The sequence below is a fragment of the Lissotriton vulgaris genome, chromosome 2_1, assembly GCF_964263255.1.
Source record: "Lissotriton vulgaris chromosome 2_1, aLisVul1.2, whole genome shotgun sequence".
In the NCBI taxonomy this organism is placed as follows: domain Eukaryota; kingdom Metazoa; phylum Chordata; class Amphibia; order Caudata; family Salamandridae; genus Lissotriton; species Lissotriton vulgaris.
The window spans coordinates 396,478,385-396,496,921 of NC_141687.1; the positions used below are offsets into that span (position 1 = coordinate 396,478,385).

An 18,537-nucleotide genomic window follows, 5' to 3' on the forward strand; every position below is an offset into this window, starting at 1 on the left:
TGATTTTGGAGAATAATTTTTCTAGCACTAGGCTCAGTTGCTGGGAACAGATATGCATTATTTTGGGTGGACAAGGGTCCATTGGGCTACCTGAATTAATGGTGTGGATCTCTTTCTGGATCTTTTCAGCTGTAGGGGATGTGAAGATGAATGATGTGGTTTGGACTGGTTGTATTACTGGGTTTGGTAAGTGTGGAGTATCCTTTCCTACTGTCTCCATGCTCTGATTTTTAAAAGAGTCATAGACTGATGATACCTTGCTGACAAAGAAATCCCCTAGTCTGTTGCAGAAGTCTGATGACAGTGCTTCTGAGTTGTTGTTCTCAAATTTTGATAACTTCTTGACAGTGTCAAAAAGGGTTTTGCTGGAGTTTTTAGACTCATTGATTTTCTGAATGAAGTAGTTACTTTTCTCAGTTATTATTAATTTCTTGTATCTGGCTAAGGTAGCTTTGTATTCTTGCCTGAGGTGGATATCGTAGTTGGTTCTCCACTTTTTCTCTGCTCTTCTGCACGTTTGTTTTTGTGTTTTTAGTGCTTCTGAGAACCATGGTTGTGAGGGGCTTTTTCTTTTAAGAGTGGTCTTTTTTTGTGGGACTGTCAAATTGACTGCATTATCTAACCATTCGTTGAATTGTTCGCAGGCTATATTACAATTTTCATCGAATGTGGGATGGGATGGTTGGAGTGTTTCTAGAAATGCCTGGTTGTCAATTTTAGACCATTCGCGATAGGTTACTTGCTTGATAAGTTCTACAGGTCTTCCAGTGTCCTCTTTAACTTCCAGCGTGAATTGGACTAGTTTGTGGTCTGACCATGGGATCGGCAGGGTGTCAATTTTACATAGGCTCTGACATGAGGTGAAAATACCATCCAGTGTGTGTCCGGCATTGTGGGTATCTAAGTATACCTTTTGTTCCAAGTCAAAGTTTGTCATTGCATCGATAAATGCTGCTATCTTTGGGTCTGATTTTTTCTCTAGATGCAGATTAAAATCTCCTAGGATTGTATAATCGGGACTTGTCACACTGGATTCAAGAAACTGACTTAGTAGTTCAATTAAGGGGGTTTTTGCACTAGGTGGTCTGTATATTAGTAGTCCATTAAACGTATAATTGTTAGTGATTTTTATTTGGAAGGTCAAAGTTTCACAGTCTGGGGTGCTTCCTTTGTCTGAGATTTTAATTCTCAAACTCTCTTTTGCTATGATTGCCAACCCTCCCCCCCGCTTTATTTTTCTGTCAACTCTGGAGAAGGAGTATCCCTCCGGAATAGCTAATGCCAGGTCAACATCTGATGCTTCGTCTGCCCATGTTTCGGTGATAAATAGTATATCAATATTTTGTTTATCTATTAGTTCAGCTGTCTGTATATTATGCTTGACTAATGACCTGACATTAATTAAGCCAGTTTTCAGAATATTGTTTCTATATTTTGGTATCCTGGGTTTATTCAGGTTCTTAATGGGAAGAAAATCAAATGTACGTGAGCATGTAGGACATTTTTTACCTTCTTTGTGTGGCTCTATCCGGGCACATATGATGTCTGGTCTCAGCCCTCGAAGTTCCTGGCTGGAGTATTTCCGTAATCTTTTATCAGGGTCACTTTGGACAGGGAGTATGGCCCTTGGCCTGGTCTTGGCGCGGACGGGCGCAGACGGGCTTGCCTTTGGCGCGCCTTCGGCGCGCAGGCGGCGCGCCCGCTGCGCGCGTCCGCTACGCGTTTGTGGAGGGCACATTTTTTAGTGGCGGGGAATGGGTTGTGTGGCCTGCGTCTGTGGGCAGCACCAATCTTTGTCGCTGGTACCTGTAAACCTATTGGATCAGGGTGTTAGATTGAAGATAGCTAAAGATAAATAACATTTGCACTCATATAATAACCACAGACTCGGGGAAGTTTTAAACTCTTTATCCAAATTTCTTAAATGGTCATGATCCAAAGATTAAACACCAAAAGACTCTCAATATTGAAAATCAATATTAGAATATAACTATGCAAAAGATGTGTTAAACAGATTTCAACCATTTAGCAATAGGGAGGATAAGAAATGGAACATAATATGCAATCAAAAATGATTTTAAGCGTTTATCAAAGGGAGGGTAGAGAAGGGAACATAATATGCAATCAAAACTTTAACGGTAAGAAGGGTAAAGAGAAAGGGAACAAAACAATGATGAACCCACACGAATTTATATTTACCTAGAATGGTGTGAAGACCAACCCTGGCCACTGGTCAGTTTGAAAGGACAGAACCCCGAAAGTTGCAGTTGCCATTAGGCTAGCAGGTGCAGAACGGAAATCAGGACAGGTAAAGCCAAATTTGGATCAGGACAGGATCACCAAAGGTTAAGACCGGCACCCGCAGTTCAGTTGCAACGCTTGTGCTACTCCCTCTCTGCAGCTAACAGCCAGAACCCCGATTGGGTTAGCGATTTCACTGACAAAGTGCTTCGCCAACACTTCAGCTTCCCAGAACCCCGATTGGGTTATCGAATCTTCTGACTGAGTGCTCCGCAGCCCTCTGCTCTTGATCACCTATTGAGTGCGTTGGGTCAGTGACAGGTCAGCTATTCGGACAAGTCGGACAAAATTAACTAGCTAAGCCTACCCTAGTTATACTGTTTTCCAGGTCAATGTACCACCCCCCAATGTTGCAAGTGTAAGGATCCCGAATTTTGATTGGATAAGGAATGAGCAAAGGTCATCACACCATACCAAAATGAAACTTTCTGCATGTCATATTTAAATTAGCGTTCCCGCCCATCAGTTTTATTTTCTCATGACATCTTTATTCCACCCAACAATGAATGTTCTCTTAGTAAATACATTGTATTAACATTGTACATTTGAGCTTCCTCTGACAGAGGTAAAGGGTCAGCTTCCCAGGCACATCTTGGATGAGACTGTTCCTGGCAACAATTCAATGCCATTTTTGAAGCGTCCCTTAGTTTCTTGTGCGCATGTTCAAAATGGATGCAGTGGGATCTTGTAAGGCCCAAAGTGGTTTACATGTAAGAATAGAAAATAAATAGTTTGAGAACACAAAATAAATGAATGCACTGTATACCACTTATCTCTACTCTATTCCCATTACTTTATAAGTATCTATTGCGTTAATGTTAAGCAGAACGAACAGCTTGGCAAAAGCAGCTGAGCCAGCTTCATGCACGCAGAAACACAGAGCAGCCATATTTAGTTCTAGTGCGCAGAAGCAAAAGTTTCCCTCCAAGCGAAAGATACGTCATGTCACGTGAGTATGACAGACGCATGCGCAGTAAGAAATCCCGCGTAGTAGCAGAAATTTTCAGTGCAAGCAGATTATCGTTAGTAGAAACACATATGCAAGCTTCTTCTAGATACCCAATGTTTATGTGAAATGCGATATTAATAGAACAAACATGTTGATTAGTATATTAACGTTATGTCGAGAGGACTGATTACAAGCAAGTCGCGTTACATGCAAATCCTTGCTCCATCAATGGCAAGGAGGACTTATCCTAATCATTCCTAGGACTCTCCAAGAGAGCCAAGTCCCAGGCACAGTAACGTGGAGAACCAGTTTGGATCTTGGCAGATGGAGTAGAGGACATCTAAATAGGGGAGTGGCTAAGGAGACAAAGACGGACCTGCTTGTTGGTAAAAGTGTTCTGCCATATTGAAACAGGGAAACAAGAGGGCATGCTGCAAAAGTTTGCAGGGAACTATGAGAATACAGTTAGTATTGGCCAAATTTCTTGAATCACTGACTTACTACTGGATAAAACAAGCACCTCAACCACCACTTTCTCAGAACAATCCTGGACCTGGGAGAACTCTGCATGAAGGAAGCCCTGCTGGAAGAAGTCTTCTACAACTGTTTGGTACTGGAATGACACCTATTGAGTACAAATCACTATGCTTAGACTAACTTTAAAATGTTCTCCACCCAGTATGTGTGCTGTACAATGCAGTTTGAAAAGTTGGGAGGAATTAAGGAATACAAAGAAATTCCTTCTTGTGCCTATTTTCAGGAGGTGTTCATTTTGGCACAAATCACTGTCTAGCTTTGCTAATGGATAGTAGAGTGGGAACGTCCATGTACCGCCCAAGCGATGTCTTCTTGACACATTTTGTTCTCCATTTTTCTGGTTTGGGAATTGTGCTGTGTTCTTTACTTTATAATAGTTTCTACTGCTTGAATCTAACACAACCTTCTCTAGGGATTGGCCACTGCTTGTGCCACAACTACCAAGGATTGAACAGGGATTCTTTTAGAACTTGTGTTTTAACCTTAGCCATATTGTGTTTATTAAGTTGGTTGGCGTAAGCCGTCCCACAATAATAACCCAATTTTTGACAAATTATACGATATTGGGATGACTTATTTATTTATTTATTTATTTATTTATTTATTTTTCACATTTGTAAAGCGCACTGTTACCAGCCGGTGTCCTGGCGCTGACTGACCACTCCCTGCACTTGGCCGGAAAGTTTTACTGTTTAAAAAGCCATGTTTTCAGGGCCCTCCTGAAGGACATTAAATCTGAGGCCAGTCTGAGGACCACTGGCAAGGCGTTCCAGGTCTTTGCTGCTCCCAGGGAGAAACTTCTACCCCCCCCCCCCCCTCCCCCCAAGGCGGGCTTTCCTGACTCTAGGAACCACAATCAGCCCCTGATTGGCTGACCTGAGGGCTCTTGCTGGTTTGTACCATTGGAAGAGATGGGTCATACAGTGGGGGCCTATTCCTTTGAGCGCCTTGAAGACTACGCAAAGAGGTTTAAATGTAATTCTTTTGCGCACCTGTAGCCAATGTAGTTTCACCAGATCCTGGGCGACCGGGGAAAATTTGGCTGTACCTGTAATCAGGCGGGCTGCTGCATTTTGCAGGGTTTGCAGTTTGTTAAGCAGCCCATGTTGAGCATTAAGCAGCAGGCTGTTACAGTAATCCACCCGAGACATTATTAGTCCCGTCACCACTGTGTTCCTGTGCTCATCCGGGAGGAAGGGCAAAACTTTGCGTACTGTTTTCAGGACATAATGAGTTGCTGAGGACAAGGCGTTTACTTGAGGCCTGAAGGACAGTGTCTCGTCCATCAGGATCCCCAGGTTTTTCACCTTAGGAACTGGGGAGGGGGGAAACCCATTTTCTGTGGACACCATCTTGGAGACCAGAAATTTTCTCTGGCCCCAAAGAGGAGAACTTCGGTCTTTGAAGAGTTCAGCTTAAGGCAGTTCCCTGCCATCCAGCTACTGACCGCTCTCATGCAGTCCTTAAACCTGTTGGCCATGCCTTCCACTCCCCCCGGTAGCAGCGACACCACGATCTGCGTGTCGTCTGCATAAGATGTTAAATTAAAACAGAAGGATCTGATGACTGGGGCCAACGTGGAGACATATACGTTAAAAAGGGTCGGACTCAGGGATGAGCCCTGAGGAACCCCACAGGGGAGCACAAACGGGTCCGATTCGAAATCTCCCAGAGCCACCACCTGATTCCTGTTGGAGAGGAAAGCCTGCAGAATCTTAAGGGCTTTTCCCTGAACCCCACAGGCCCTCAACCGATCCACCAATAGTACGTGGTGGGCCGTATCAAAGGCCGCGGACAAATCCAGCAGGATCAGGACGGCTCTGCCTCCTGCATTCATCACTGATCTAATATCTTCTGCCGACTTGATTAAGGCCGATTCTGTACTGTGCCCAGCCCGAAATCCGTGCTGTGAGGGATCAAGATGTTGCCCCGCACCCAAGAAAGTGCTCAGCTGAGTGTTCAATATGCCCTCTATGATCTTGGCCAGCAGCGGAAGTCTGGCGATGGGCCGATAGTTGTTCAAATCGGCCACATCCAAGTTAGTTTTTTTTAAGAGGGGCAGGATGGATGCCTGTTTCCAGCGGGAGGGAAACTCCCCCTTTTCCAACATGTTATTGAATAGTGGGGTGAGCACAGAGGCTATTGGAGAAGCAGCGTATTTTGCTATCGTGGCTGGGCAGGGGTCACTGGGAGAGCCCGATTTTAGCTTCTGGAGTCGTCGCCTAACCTCCTCCTCGCAGATCGGGACTAAGTTAGTGAGCCTGTTTTCTTGCCCATTGAGCTCTATGTTCCCTAAGTTGGTTTCCGGGGGGATGATCTTTACTTGATCATCCAGGGAGTAGAAAATCATCTCCACCTTGTTCTGAAAGAATTTGGCCAAATTCTCACATAGATCCCGACTGGGGGGTACCTCCACCGGTTTGGGAACTGCCAACAAGGACACTGTATGTAAGAGTTCTTTAGGGGAATTGCTTGCATCCTTGATGCGCTTGGTAAAATATGCACGTTTTGCCTTTCCAATCCTCTCTTTATAAGCTGCCAGCTCCAATTTGAGTATTTTTTTATCATCCTCACAATAATTATTCTGCCAATTTCTTTCCAGTTTCTTACAAAGGACTTTATGATCCCTGATCTCCTCTGAAAACCACGGGGCCGATGGTCTTGAGTGGGTGGAGTGGTAAGTTTTTGGGGGTACCAATCGCACAGATGCATTATTTACCCAATTAGTGTATGCCGTTGCTGCCTCCTCTACGTCTCCTGGAAAGGGCACCATCAAGGATTTTAATAGGTCATTGAGGGTCGTGCCTTCTAAGTTTTTCCATTTCCTAATTGTCCTAGCTGGGTTCCTCACCTTGTTAAGTCTAGTGGTGGGGGCCAGGGTGATGTTAAAATACACTGCGGCATGATCTGACCAGGGAACCGGGCATATAGCCGATACCATTAGATTGGGATGGTTTGAAAAAACGCCGTCTAGGGTATGCCCCGCTTTGTGTGTAGATCCAGTCACCAATTGCCTTAACTCGACCCCTTCCAGCAATTCCAAAAGTTCACGCGTATCCGTGTCAGATGTGCTGTCCAAATGAAAGTTAAAATCTCCTAAAACTGTAAAAGTCTTGGCGCATACTGCTTCTTCTAGCAGACTGCCTAGTGCAGCTACAAATGGGGCCTTGGCCCCTGGGGGTCTGTAAAGTAGGAATCCTATGAGGGTTTGGTGATCCGACAGGTTGAAATTAAAAGCCAGTGCTTCTCCTAGATCTGTAGCAGCTGGCTGAAAATTCCCTCTCACTGAGTTGTGATAGATGATGGCCAATCCGCCACCTCTTTTTCCCACTCTGTTCTGAACCGAACACCTATAATCAGGGGGGGTGGCTTTAACAATGTCTGGGCCTGATCCTGCATCAGTCCAAGATTCAGTTATGAACGCTATTTTAGCTTTTGTCTCAAGTATTAGGTCCGCAAGTTCAATGCTATGTTTGACCAATGATCTAGCATTTAACAGCAGACATTTTGTCACAGCCTGTTCTTCCTTCTCCTTCCCGCTATCTGTATTAGTGAAGAGCTTGGAGGCCTGCCAGAAGAATTTAGGAAGGACCTTATTACAACTCCGGCATCGTTGTGGTGCAGACTGCAGGTCACAAGTATATGACAAGTATTAATAGTAGGTTGAAGCTGTTAAATGAGAATAACCACTTTCAACCTCTGCAAAATCCCCTACAATTTCCTTGAAGGATGCAAAGAATTGAAAGAAATGGTGATCCGGCATATTCACGCCCATCTAATGGGAGAACAACCCTTAATAGCGGGATGCCTAACAATCTCAACAAATCCATTGCTTTTTTAAAAACTTTACCGGAAACTATCTCCCTTTGCCATAAAGCCACGGGTTACAAGAAGTATGGAATGGGTACAAAATACACACTTCGTTTGGGTCACTCCCTCAGATAGGAAGCCCCTCGGAGAGTCCGACACTGCTTAACCCTTCGCCAGGTTCCAAAAGACTATCGCCCAACCACGCCACCAACAGCTTGGCTTGATGAGCACCTCTATTTAATGAACCCCTTCGACTTGAAATCTGTTTTTTATTTTATTCAGAACTTCTCTTAGCTTACTCTCTACAAAGCTAATTCATGAAATATTTGGATCTTGTGAATGCCAAACATCTAGGTTAACATGTTCTCGCTGATTCCAAAGCCTAGCCTCAGTCATACATACAATACATATAGGTCCCCCCCTTCCGTACTCTGAGGTTCATTGAAGCAGATACCTTTATGTGATAACAACGAGGTACCTGCAGTTCTTTGTTACTCTGTAAAGGTCACGGCTTGATCCATAACATTTAATGCTAAGAGTGACGAATCCACTGAGTAGCAAAGCATGTTGGATCATCACACTTTTCCTCAGAAGGGAGCCCCAAAACCCTTTCTTCTGATTGAAAGTGCTTGATATATTGGTGGACACATCCTTTTGTTCGTTCCTCATTTGCCCATATTGACTTTCTCTTCTAGTTCCTTAAGGCGTTTGGTTAACTTTTCAAATAGTTTGTCCAACCTGATAACTAAAGTCCCATATTTCCTAATGAGGATTGTGTTGTGAGTTGAGGACACAGGCCTAAAGGCCTCTTATGTTGCATTTTACTCTGTTTTTCTCAACAGGTGGCAGTATTTCTATGTTTCTTTTCTTAATGGTTGGGAAACAAGCCCTTCATATCTTTACGATCCTTTTGATATCTGATCCTTTATTCAGTATTATTAACATTGGACTGACGGGTCACTAATTTCTAACTTTGAAACAGCTTCTCCTAATGTGTATTCCCGCCTGACTCCTCTTTATTAGGCAGCTGTTACATGGCACCTAACTTCAATATGACCGACTAAGGGTGCCCATTAGGATCGTATGGCCTGCGGAGTTCCCTCCTGTGCAATTAGGATGTGACCGCCACCCTGGCGGTCACATCCTCTATTTTTACCATTGCGGCGGGTGCAGCTTCAACTGCACCCGCCGCAATGGTAAAAATGCATACATTGCATTTGTATGCAGAAAGCGGAAGGCGCCGTGTGGTGCCTGCCGATTTCTGCATACAAATGCAGGGGGAGTGCACCCCCCACCCCCTCTTCACCCAGGGGCCCCGCAACGGGCCCCTGCAGTGAAGTTCCACATGCTTTTCCACGGCGGAAAACCCGCGGAAAAGCATGTTTTGAAACCCATCCTAATATGGCTGGCGGTGTCTGAGAGACACCGCCTCCATATTAGAGCTTTTCCGCCGCGTTTGTAAGCCAACCCCTGCAGAAAAGCAGCGGACTGAAACCAGGACCCACCAGCCATCCTAATGTGGCGGTGGGTCTTTGGTGGGTCTGCAGCGTTTTTTCCGCATCCTCCGGGCCGGCGGTGGCTTCCGCCGGCCCAGAGGATGCGGAAAATCCGCTATCCTAATAAGCCCCAAAGTCTTTGCCCCAAAGCCTCAAGATTGTAAGCTTTCCATGTGGGACAGCACTTAGAAGATGCTTTAGGGGCCAGACTCTGCCTTTATGAACAGCCCCTGCAAAGTCCTGTTAACAGCTCAAACAACGCTATTCTAGCCTAGGTCTCTCCCTAGTAAAAGGCAACATTGAAGTCTACCTCAAATGTTCGATTCCCATTCACCTTTGCGATCCATGGCAAGAGAACTAGCATTCACGCAGTACCAGTCAGCTCTAGGACCATAACAGGGTCCCAGAAACCAGGGCTCCAACCCCTGCCTCTCCGCTTCTTTAAATGTATTTATTTATTTATTTTGAAGGTTTTATATTGCGCTAGCTCCATCCTATGGTATCAGAGCGCTTTACATCAGCAATAGAAATACACAATAAAAACAATCATAGCAGTTGCATGAAAAAAGCTATATAGGCGGTCAGACAAAATAAAGGGAACAATTTAGGATACATAGTGAGCAGAAGTACATATAGGATAAACAGATCACATGTGCACTCCAATCTAGACTTAGCCGTACGTTGCACAGCCCTCCGTGTTCCTAAAAATCAAGTAACAGAGCAAGAAGTAAAGGAGTAAGACCTCTAGGTATGTTACCTTATAATAATCCATAGAAGAAAACTGATATACAGTTTTCAGGTACTCAGGTGTCTCCTACCACTGTGCCTGTACTTGATAAAATTGTTGCTTTTGAAGGAGTCTCAGTCATCCCTGTGTTGGAGTATGGACGCTCTGTCAGGAAATCCCCATGCTTTTAGGCACTGGCCACATCCTCAAAGATATTTTAAAATATACCTCCTATAGTCCGAGTCAAGACTATTCTGTAAGCACCAACACCACTTTCCAATACAAAGTAATCCAGGAGAACATACTGTAAGTTCCATCAGAAAGAAGTGCAAACAAAGAAAAAAAACAAGGCAACAAGTCTTCTCCATTCGTGCACCCAGTATGTGGTGGAGAACCCCATTATCCATCAGGACTGCCCCAACCATGCTGTAATTTAAGAAAGAGCTGCGTGACTCGGGTCTTTAAGAAACACTACATCATGATGCAATAACTGCCTACAAAGCACCTACCCATTCTATCACATATTAACTGTGTCTTTGACCATGTGCAGCAGTACACTACCTTTAAACTAGGTTCACACTATGTAAATACAAAATATGTAAATACATATTAATCTGTGTTTCATTCAAATGCACTTTAAGATTGAAGACTTAAGTCATAAGAAGAAATGCCAGAGATATCTGGGGGCACTGTGGGCTTTCCTGGTGGGGGCTTTTGATGTCCTACTGTGCTGGGCCACATTTGTCGGCAACATGGAGGAAAGTTTCTTCTGGAAAAGGACTTGAAGCTTGAAGGGAGCGGTGTAACTGGAACCGTATGGTCTGTGGTCTGGCTGCTGTGTGAAGGTAGAGGGCATGGAGGAAGTGGGGATGGAGGTCTTGGATAAGCACCAGGGGAACCTATGTCCATCTATGGGCATTGGTCATCATCCTGCAAAATGGTGGTGAGATGGCGAGGATGAGTGGGTATTGCTCCTTGGAACTGAAATAAGCTACCTAGAAGTGGAGGTAGTAGCCGAATAACTGGAGGTTTGTTGGCCTTACAGTGTGTCTTTTATTAAACCTCACCCCTCTACAGAATTAGAAGAGGGGTGAGTTTGATGATTCCACAGAAGAGCCCGGGTATATTAAGGGGAGAGGCTTCCCGTGCGGTCCATCAACTCCATTGACACAGGCCTTATCAAAAAGAGTAGAAATACTGAATGTGCAATTGAAGACCTAGGGCCTGACTACGATGTCGGGCGGACCTACACCGATAGACCGTCGGTGGCAGTCCGCCTGATACCTGATACATTGGTCTGACTACCACATTACAATGCAGGCATTTGGACCGCAGAGGTTGGGGGGAAAGACTGCTGCCTCCGATAGGATCTAATATCCAATTGGGGTGGCATATCCCTTGCATGGTGGCGGGTCCTGCGCAGGCAATGTTGTAGGGATTACGATGTCCCTTTCCCACAGTCTTTTAATGGCGGTCCAACCTCCGAAGCTGACTCGAACCTATATAGGTACCTTTGAGTACTCTCAAAAATAGGCATCTAGTCTTCATATAAACCTACAGCATACACTTCAACAGGCATATAGCACTATTTATAGTGATATATGCCTGCATATTATAGCATTATATCATGAACACACTGCAAAATCAATGAAGCATTATTTTTGTCCATGCAGCAGGTTAGTGCATTAATTCTACTTCCTTCTTTTTAGAATAAATGGGCAGCTTGTGGCTTTGAAGGTTATCAGCATGAAGACGGAGGAAGGTGTCCCTTTCACAGCCATCCGCGAAGGTAAAAGGCATATGCTTGCCACATACGTACATTTGCATTATTTCTGCAACATAGTCTTATTAGGCATGGGCGGAAAATCCGTTCCGCTCGCGGATTTTGCGGATTTTCGGGAAATCCGCAATCCGCGAGATTTGCGAATTTCCTGAAAAATCCGCAAATCCGCGAGCAGCGGATTTTGCTCGCACTGCTCGCACTGTTCGCGTGAGTTCGCGCCCCGCGAATAAGTGCGAAATTGCAGAAATACGATTTTAGCAAAACTGAAAGTAACTACTTACCAGGTTCAAAAGTTCAGGCTCATCATTAGTAGCCATTTCCTGTAGTGCTTCCTGAGGGGCCCCTCCAGAGTTCAGTTGCCAGTTGCAACTATTATGTGACCCTGCTCTGAACCTCAGAATAGTTACACATATGCCACAAAGGTCCTGAATTACAGCTAAGGGAGACAAGCAGGAGCCAGGCTGGAAGTTAAAATCCATTAATCAGCCCCTAATTCATTATTGTCAGTTGGGGCAGGGCAGGTGTTGTAACTAATTTTGCAACAATGAAAGCACTTAGCAAGTGCAAAAGATCACTAATCAGGGCGCACTAAGGAAGCAGGTGCCAGCTAAAAAAATATTCTGTGACACATTAATCAGCCCCAAATTAATTCAGGTCACTTGAGGCAGGGAAGGTGTGCTTTGCTTTGCCAAAAATAATGTACACTGGACAACCAGAGGGTGTGGTGATGAAACAGAGGGTGGCATGGGTGGGCCAGAGGGTGGCATGAGTAGTCAGAGAGTGGCAGTGGTGACAGAGAGTGGCAGTGATGAAGAAGAGTGTCCCAAACAGGTTGGACACGTAGAAACAACAAGTTCGCAAAACTTGCGACCCGACAGGTAAGTTCGCAAATTGCGAAATTGTAAAAACCCCTCGCGAACTGGCAGAAACACGGGCGAACACAAAAAAAAAAAAAAATCCGCAAATTCGCGGGAATTCGCGGATTTTGCGGATTGCGAGTTTGCAAATCCGCAAATTCGCGGATTGCCAATCCGCAAAATCCGCTCATGCTTAAGTCTTATATCTACCTGTGCAGGTTAATGTACTTTACAATATAGGTAGGTGTACAGTGGTCGGAACAAATGTACTGCTTAGTAAAATCATCCTGTAGGGCGCAGCCAGTTACATTGAGCTGCTCCGTCTATGCAATTTCAATTGGACTTAATTCACGATGTATTTGCAATTTAACACTTGTATCATAGGTGGGGGCATAAAATGTCTTCCTATTAAATCCGAACAGGCTTAAGCCATCTGGCTTTTCTCAGGGACAGACATCTCATCTCGTCTTAAGAGTAGTAAAGCTGGAGTACAACTTCAACTTTCTAGCAAAGCACAGCATAAGGGATCTCCCAGACCCTAGCCCGTACCAGGATGGGGGGAAACAGAAACATTGGTTATAGAGCTGTCTGGACTTGTCCTGCAGAGCCTCTGTCTAATCTCAGATGAATACATGAAAGTGGCTCTGTAGAGTCAGTTCATAGCTAGTTTAAGGGGCAGAACAAATCATTGGGTTTGCCATGTTCAAGAGCCATATCTCTAAGGACTCTGTGCAGGGAGTCTCCTTCCAGGCATTCCACATTAGAGGAGGAGGGCAGGCACCAAATGGTTAGAGGGATGTGTATTCCGGGCCAGACTTCTAGAGTGGGGTCCCTGTCCAATCTAAGGACAAAAGAGGAGGTGCGTGTAGTCAAACAGGTTCTTCTCACTAACGCAGTAACAAGGAAAGTATTAACTTCTCCCTTGGAAACCGAATGAAACTGCGCTGGTGAAGGAAGCCTTGTCTGATTTGGTGCAAGCCAGTGCTCGTGGGAACAGCTGCCCTGGATACCCTCTGCACCCCAGAGCTTTAATGGCGGGTTCCCTGGTTCGTGGCTGGTAGAGTATGTGGTTGCAGTGAAGCCTGCGTGGGAAGTTCTGCATGGTGTCCTGAGAGGTGCTGCGATAAAGACACAGTATACACATGCTCCAGGCGCTGAGGCGGGGAGACACTCATGTACACTGTGTATGAAACACAAAAGCCACTAGTCACATCAACAGGGGTTCAACTGAAGGTTGAAGACCACCTTCCCTCCTGCCCAAAGAGCTCTCAACTGTGGGATGACTAGCAACCAGCAGTCAGTCTGCGTAGTCAATCAATCAATCAATCACGTCATTTGTATAGCGCACTACTCACCCGGGAGGGTCTCAAGGCGCTGGGGGAGGGGAAAGTTGCTGCTCGAACAGCCAGGTCTTGAGCTGCTTCCTGAAGGCGAGATGGTCTTGGGTTCTCCGAAGGTGGGTGGGGAGGGAGTTCCACGCCTTGGCTGCCAGGTAGGAGAAGGATCTTCCTCCGGCGGTGGCTCTGCGGATGCGTGGTACGGTGGCGAGTGCGTGGCTGGTCGATCGTAGCTGGCGGGTGCGTGTGCAGAATGTCATGCGGTCGTTGAGGTACTTGGGGCCCAGGTCGTGGAGAGCCTTGTGTGCGTGGCTGAGGAGTCTGAACGTGATTCTCTTGCTGACGGGGAGCCAGTGCAGGTCTCTCAGGTGTCCGGTGATGTGGCTGTGTCGGGATGTTGAGGATGAGTCGTGCAGAGGAATTCTGGATGCGTTGGAGTCTTTTTTGAAGTTTTGCTGTGGTTCCGGCATAGAGGGTGTTCCCGTAGTCAAGTCGGCTGGTGACGAGTGCCTGGGTGACGGTCTTCCTAGTTTCCGTGGGGATCCATCTGAAGATCTTGCGGAGCATGCGCAGGGTGTTGAAGCACAAGGATGAGACGGCGTTGACTTGTCTGGTCATTGACAGGGAGGAGTCCAGGAGGAAGCCCAGGTTGCGTGCGTGGTCCGTCAGTTTGGGAGCGGTGCCAGGAGTCGTCCCAGGCGGAGGGTGATGATCCCAGGATGAGGACTTCCGTCTTGTCCGAGTTCAGTTTAAGGTGGCTGTTCCTCATCCAGTCGGCGACGTCTTTCATCCCTTCGTGTAGGTTGGCTCTGGCGGTGGTGGGGTCGCTGGTGAGGGAGAGGATGAGCTGGGTGTCGTCGGCGTAGGAAATGATGTTGAGGTTGTGCTGGCGTGCGATGGCTGCGAGGGGGCTCATGTAGACGTTGAAGAGGGTTGGGCTGAATGAAGATCCTTGTGGTACGCAGCAGATGACTTCGGTGGCCTCGGATCTGAACGGAGGGAGGCGGACTCTCTGGGTTCGGCCAGAAAAGGAAGGAGCGAGATGGGACGGTAGTTCTTGAGGTCGGTGGGGTCCGCCGTTGGTTTCTTCTGGAGGGCGGTCAGCTCGGCGTGCTTCCAGCTCTCCGGGAAGGTGGCGGTGTGGAAGGAGGAGTTGATGGTGTCTCGGAGATGGGGCGCAATGGTGGCGTCGGCTTTGTTGAAGACGTGGTGTGGGCACGGGTCGGTTGGTGATCCGGAGTGGATGGAGTTCATTGTGTGGGTGGTGTCTTCGGTGCTGATCGGGGTCCAGTTGCAGAGGGTGGTGGTGGCGGGCGTTGGTTTGGTGGTAGGGTGCGTGGTCTGTGCGTCGAAGCTGTTGTGTATGTCGGCGATCTTGTGGTGGAAGAACGAGGCGAGTGAGTTGCAGAGGTCTTGTGAGGGAGTGATGTCATTGTTTCCGGCGCTGGGGTTGGAGAACTCTTCGACGATGCTGAAGAGTTCCTTGCTGTCGTGGGTGTTGTTGTCCAGTCGTTCTTTGAGTGCCGTCTTCTTGGTGGCGCGGATCTGCTGATGGTGTTTGCGGATGGCGTGCTTGAGGGCGGTCCTGTTGTCAGTGGTGTGGGTGAGCCGCCAGGCTTTCTCGAGGGTGCAGCGGTTCTTCTTGGATTCCTTGAGTTCGTCGGTGAACCAGGGGGTTTTCTTGCTGCCGTGTCTGCTGGGAGGGTTCTTTAGTGGTGCGAGGTCATCGGCGCAGGCGGTCAGCCACGTGGTGAGGTTGCTGGCTGCTTCGTTGGGGTCCGTTGTGCTGGTGGGAGTGTTCTGGCTGAGGGAGGCGGTGAGCTGCTCGGCGGTGATCTTGCTCCAGCATCGGCGGGTGACCTGTTGCGGGTGGTGGTGGGTCATAGTTTTTTTGAAACTGAAGTGGACGCAGCTGTGGTCGTTCCAGTAGAGTCCGGTGGCGTGGCTGAAGGAGATGTGCTTCCTGGATGAGAAGACGGGGTCAAGTGTGTGGCCGGCATAGTGGGTGGGGGTGTTCACCAGTTGCTTGAGTCCGAGGTTGGCGAGGTTGTCCAGCAGGGCGGTGGTGTTTCTGTCGTTGTTGTTCTCCAGGTGAAAGTTGAGGTCTCCTAGGAGGATGTAGTCGGCGGAGGGAAGGGCGTGCGGGCTGATGAAGTCTGCGATGTCTTCGCTGAATTGTGTGCGTGGTCCCGTGGTCTGTAGATGAGGGTGCCGCGGAGGGTGGTCTTGGAGTCAGTGTATATCTGGAAGTGCAGGTGTTCGGCGGCGGTGAAGGTTTCGTCGGAGTAAGTTGAGATGCGGATGGTGTTCTTGTGTACGATGGTGATGCCTCCTCCCATCTGGTTGACGCGGTCCTTCCGGGTGATCTTGTATCCGTCCGCGATGGCTATGGCGATGTCGGGCGCTGAGGAGGCGTTCATCCAGGTTTCGGTGAGGAAGGCGACGTCCGGTGCTGTCGTGTCAAGCAGGTCCCAGAGTTCCACGGTGTGCCTGTGGATGGAGCGGGTGTTGAGCAGGATGCACTTCAGGTGGTTGCTGCTGGGGCTGGTCTTGGCGGGGGCCGTGCAGTTCCAGTAGCAGGAGAAATGGCAGGCTTGGCAGGCGAAGGGTCCGTGGGTGCGTCTCAGGGTGGCTCGGTAACAGGCAGGGTTCCGTCCGTCATTGAGAGCGTTGAGGGTGGCGGCGTCGTAGGTCCGTCGGGTAGTCTTGCATCGGCGGGGGCCAGGGGTCGTGGCACTGGACGCGGTCCAGGCGCGGACGGGCGCAGACGGGCTTGCCTTTGGCGCGCCTTCAGCGCACAATCGGCGCTCCCGCTGCGCGTCAACGTTGCGCGTGGGAGTGAGCGTCATAAGAAGGGAGCCTGGAGGGAGGGTCCGCTGGGTGGCGGGAGCAGGGGTCCAATCGGCTGGCGGGGGGCGGGGCCGCAGGGAGGCAGCAGCGGGAAAGTCGGGTCCAAGCGGGCGGGCGGCTCAGCGGCGGCTGGGTCGCCTGCACGAGGCGAGGAGTCAGCGATGCAGCGGCAGGTAGAGCAGGCAGGAGGAGCGTGGGGGCGACCAGGCCTCAGCAAGGCTCAGTGGTCGCTCCCGAGGGTGAGGCAGTGGTCCCCTTAAGAAGGGAGCCGGGAGGGAGGGTCTGCTGTGTGGCGGGAGCGGGGGTCCAATCGGCTGGCGGGGCCGCAGGGAGGCAGCGGCGGGAAAGTCGGGTCCAAGCGGGCGGGCGGTTCAGCGGCGGCTGGGTTGCCTGCATGAGGCGAGGAGTCAGCGATGCAGTGGCAGGTAGGGCAGGCAGGAGGAGCGTGGGGGCGACCAGGCCTCAGCAAGGCTCAGTGGTCGCTCAGTGAGGCCTGAAAAGTAACAGTGTCAAGGAGTCATGGAGATGGTGAATACTGTGAAAACAGTGTAACATAAGTAACATAGCACTTCCCATCATTCCTTCCACCACCTCTACCCCCTGCCCCCCCCCCCCCCACACACATCTGAAGATTATTATAAATGTTTGCCCCTCTGTATTTGCCCATCAAGGTATCAAACACAAATCCAAGAGGTATCTCTGTCTCTATCCAGTATACCTTCACAGCAGGGTACAAGTCCTAAAAAAGAAGTGGGGGGGTGGCGCTGACATCACAACAGGAAGTGACGTCACGAAAGGTGCGGAAAAGCTTCTGCTTGAGCCCCCCCGTCTTCAAAAGGGAAAGATTGATGGCACAATCCTTCTCAGGCAATGCGGTGAGAATCTGGAGCTCACTTCCCCCACTGCTCCGTGCCACCTTCTCTACCTGGATCTTCAAAGCGGATCTCAGATCGCTCCTCTTTCAAAGACACTTTCAGAACTAATACTGTCATGCTCAGGCCCCTCTTGGAAGTTCACTCATTGTAAAAAAAAAAAAAAAAAATCCTTGTACATTCCTCTCTCCTGCGTGCTTTGTTGGATTTTGTGTTTATGTAACTTTCCTGTTTAGTTCCAGAGCCGGACTAGGGACCTAAAAGCAGCCCTGGCAAAAAAGAAATTCTCAAACCAGCGCCACTCCCTTTCTCGCCTCGCTCTGCCTCTCTCCATCCATCCATTCGCTCTCTTTCCTCTTCCTCTTCTCCATCTTAGTTCGTTCGCTGTCTCCCATGCCTCTCCCCCTTTCGAAGCCCCCTGTGGCTGCTGTCATAAACTCGGAGCTGGAGAAAGTGACAGAAGCCAGAAACGACCCTGGGGTTTCAAAACCGGCCTCCTTTAGACCACCAGGAAAATGCTCAATGGAATGAGTGGCCATTTCGTCCCTGCACAGTACAACGGTGACTTCAGGGGAATCCTGGCACACTTTGGCAAGCGGCTCGAACAGCAAAGAAATGTGACCCTTGCTTGCACGGTGACATACAAAGATGTGAGTTATTGGCTGCCCAATGCTGTAAAAGAAAGTTCTAATAGTGGCCACTAGAGGGCGTTTGAAGATCGTACTTGGAAGGCTCTCTTCAGTAGCCGGAAGATGACTAAGTGAGAAGTACGCAGGAGACAACATAATGTGAACTTGTTGATTTTCGGCACCATGTCATGATCTGATAGGTGTGTAGTGTGCTTATTTTTATTTATTTTATTTTAAAAGTTTTATATAGCGTTAGCTAGACCCGTAGGTATCAGAGCGCTTCACATACACACGGTGAAAAACAGACGGGCCTTACGTTACATAGAAGGCTGACAGTAAGTAAGCAAACCACGGATAAAGAATACAGCATGAACAATAAATAACTGTGC

The 18,537-nt window shown here is 48.1% G+C and overlaps 1 protein-coding gene across 1 annotated transcript in view; it reads left to right on the forward strand.

The window, feature by feature from the left end:
- CDK15 (cyclin dependent kinase 15) overlaps positions 1-18,537 on the forward strand; it is a 456,073-nt gene that overhangs the window by 139,954 nt on the left and 297,582 nt on the right. Inside the window, exon 4 of the mRNA XM_086958557.1 lies at positions 11,530-11,609. Coding sequence (XP_086814683.1) covers positions 11,530-11,609 — 80 coding nt within the window. The remainder of the gene's footprint in view (positions 1-11,529; positions 11,610-18,537) is intronic.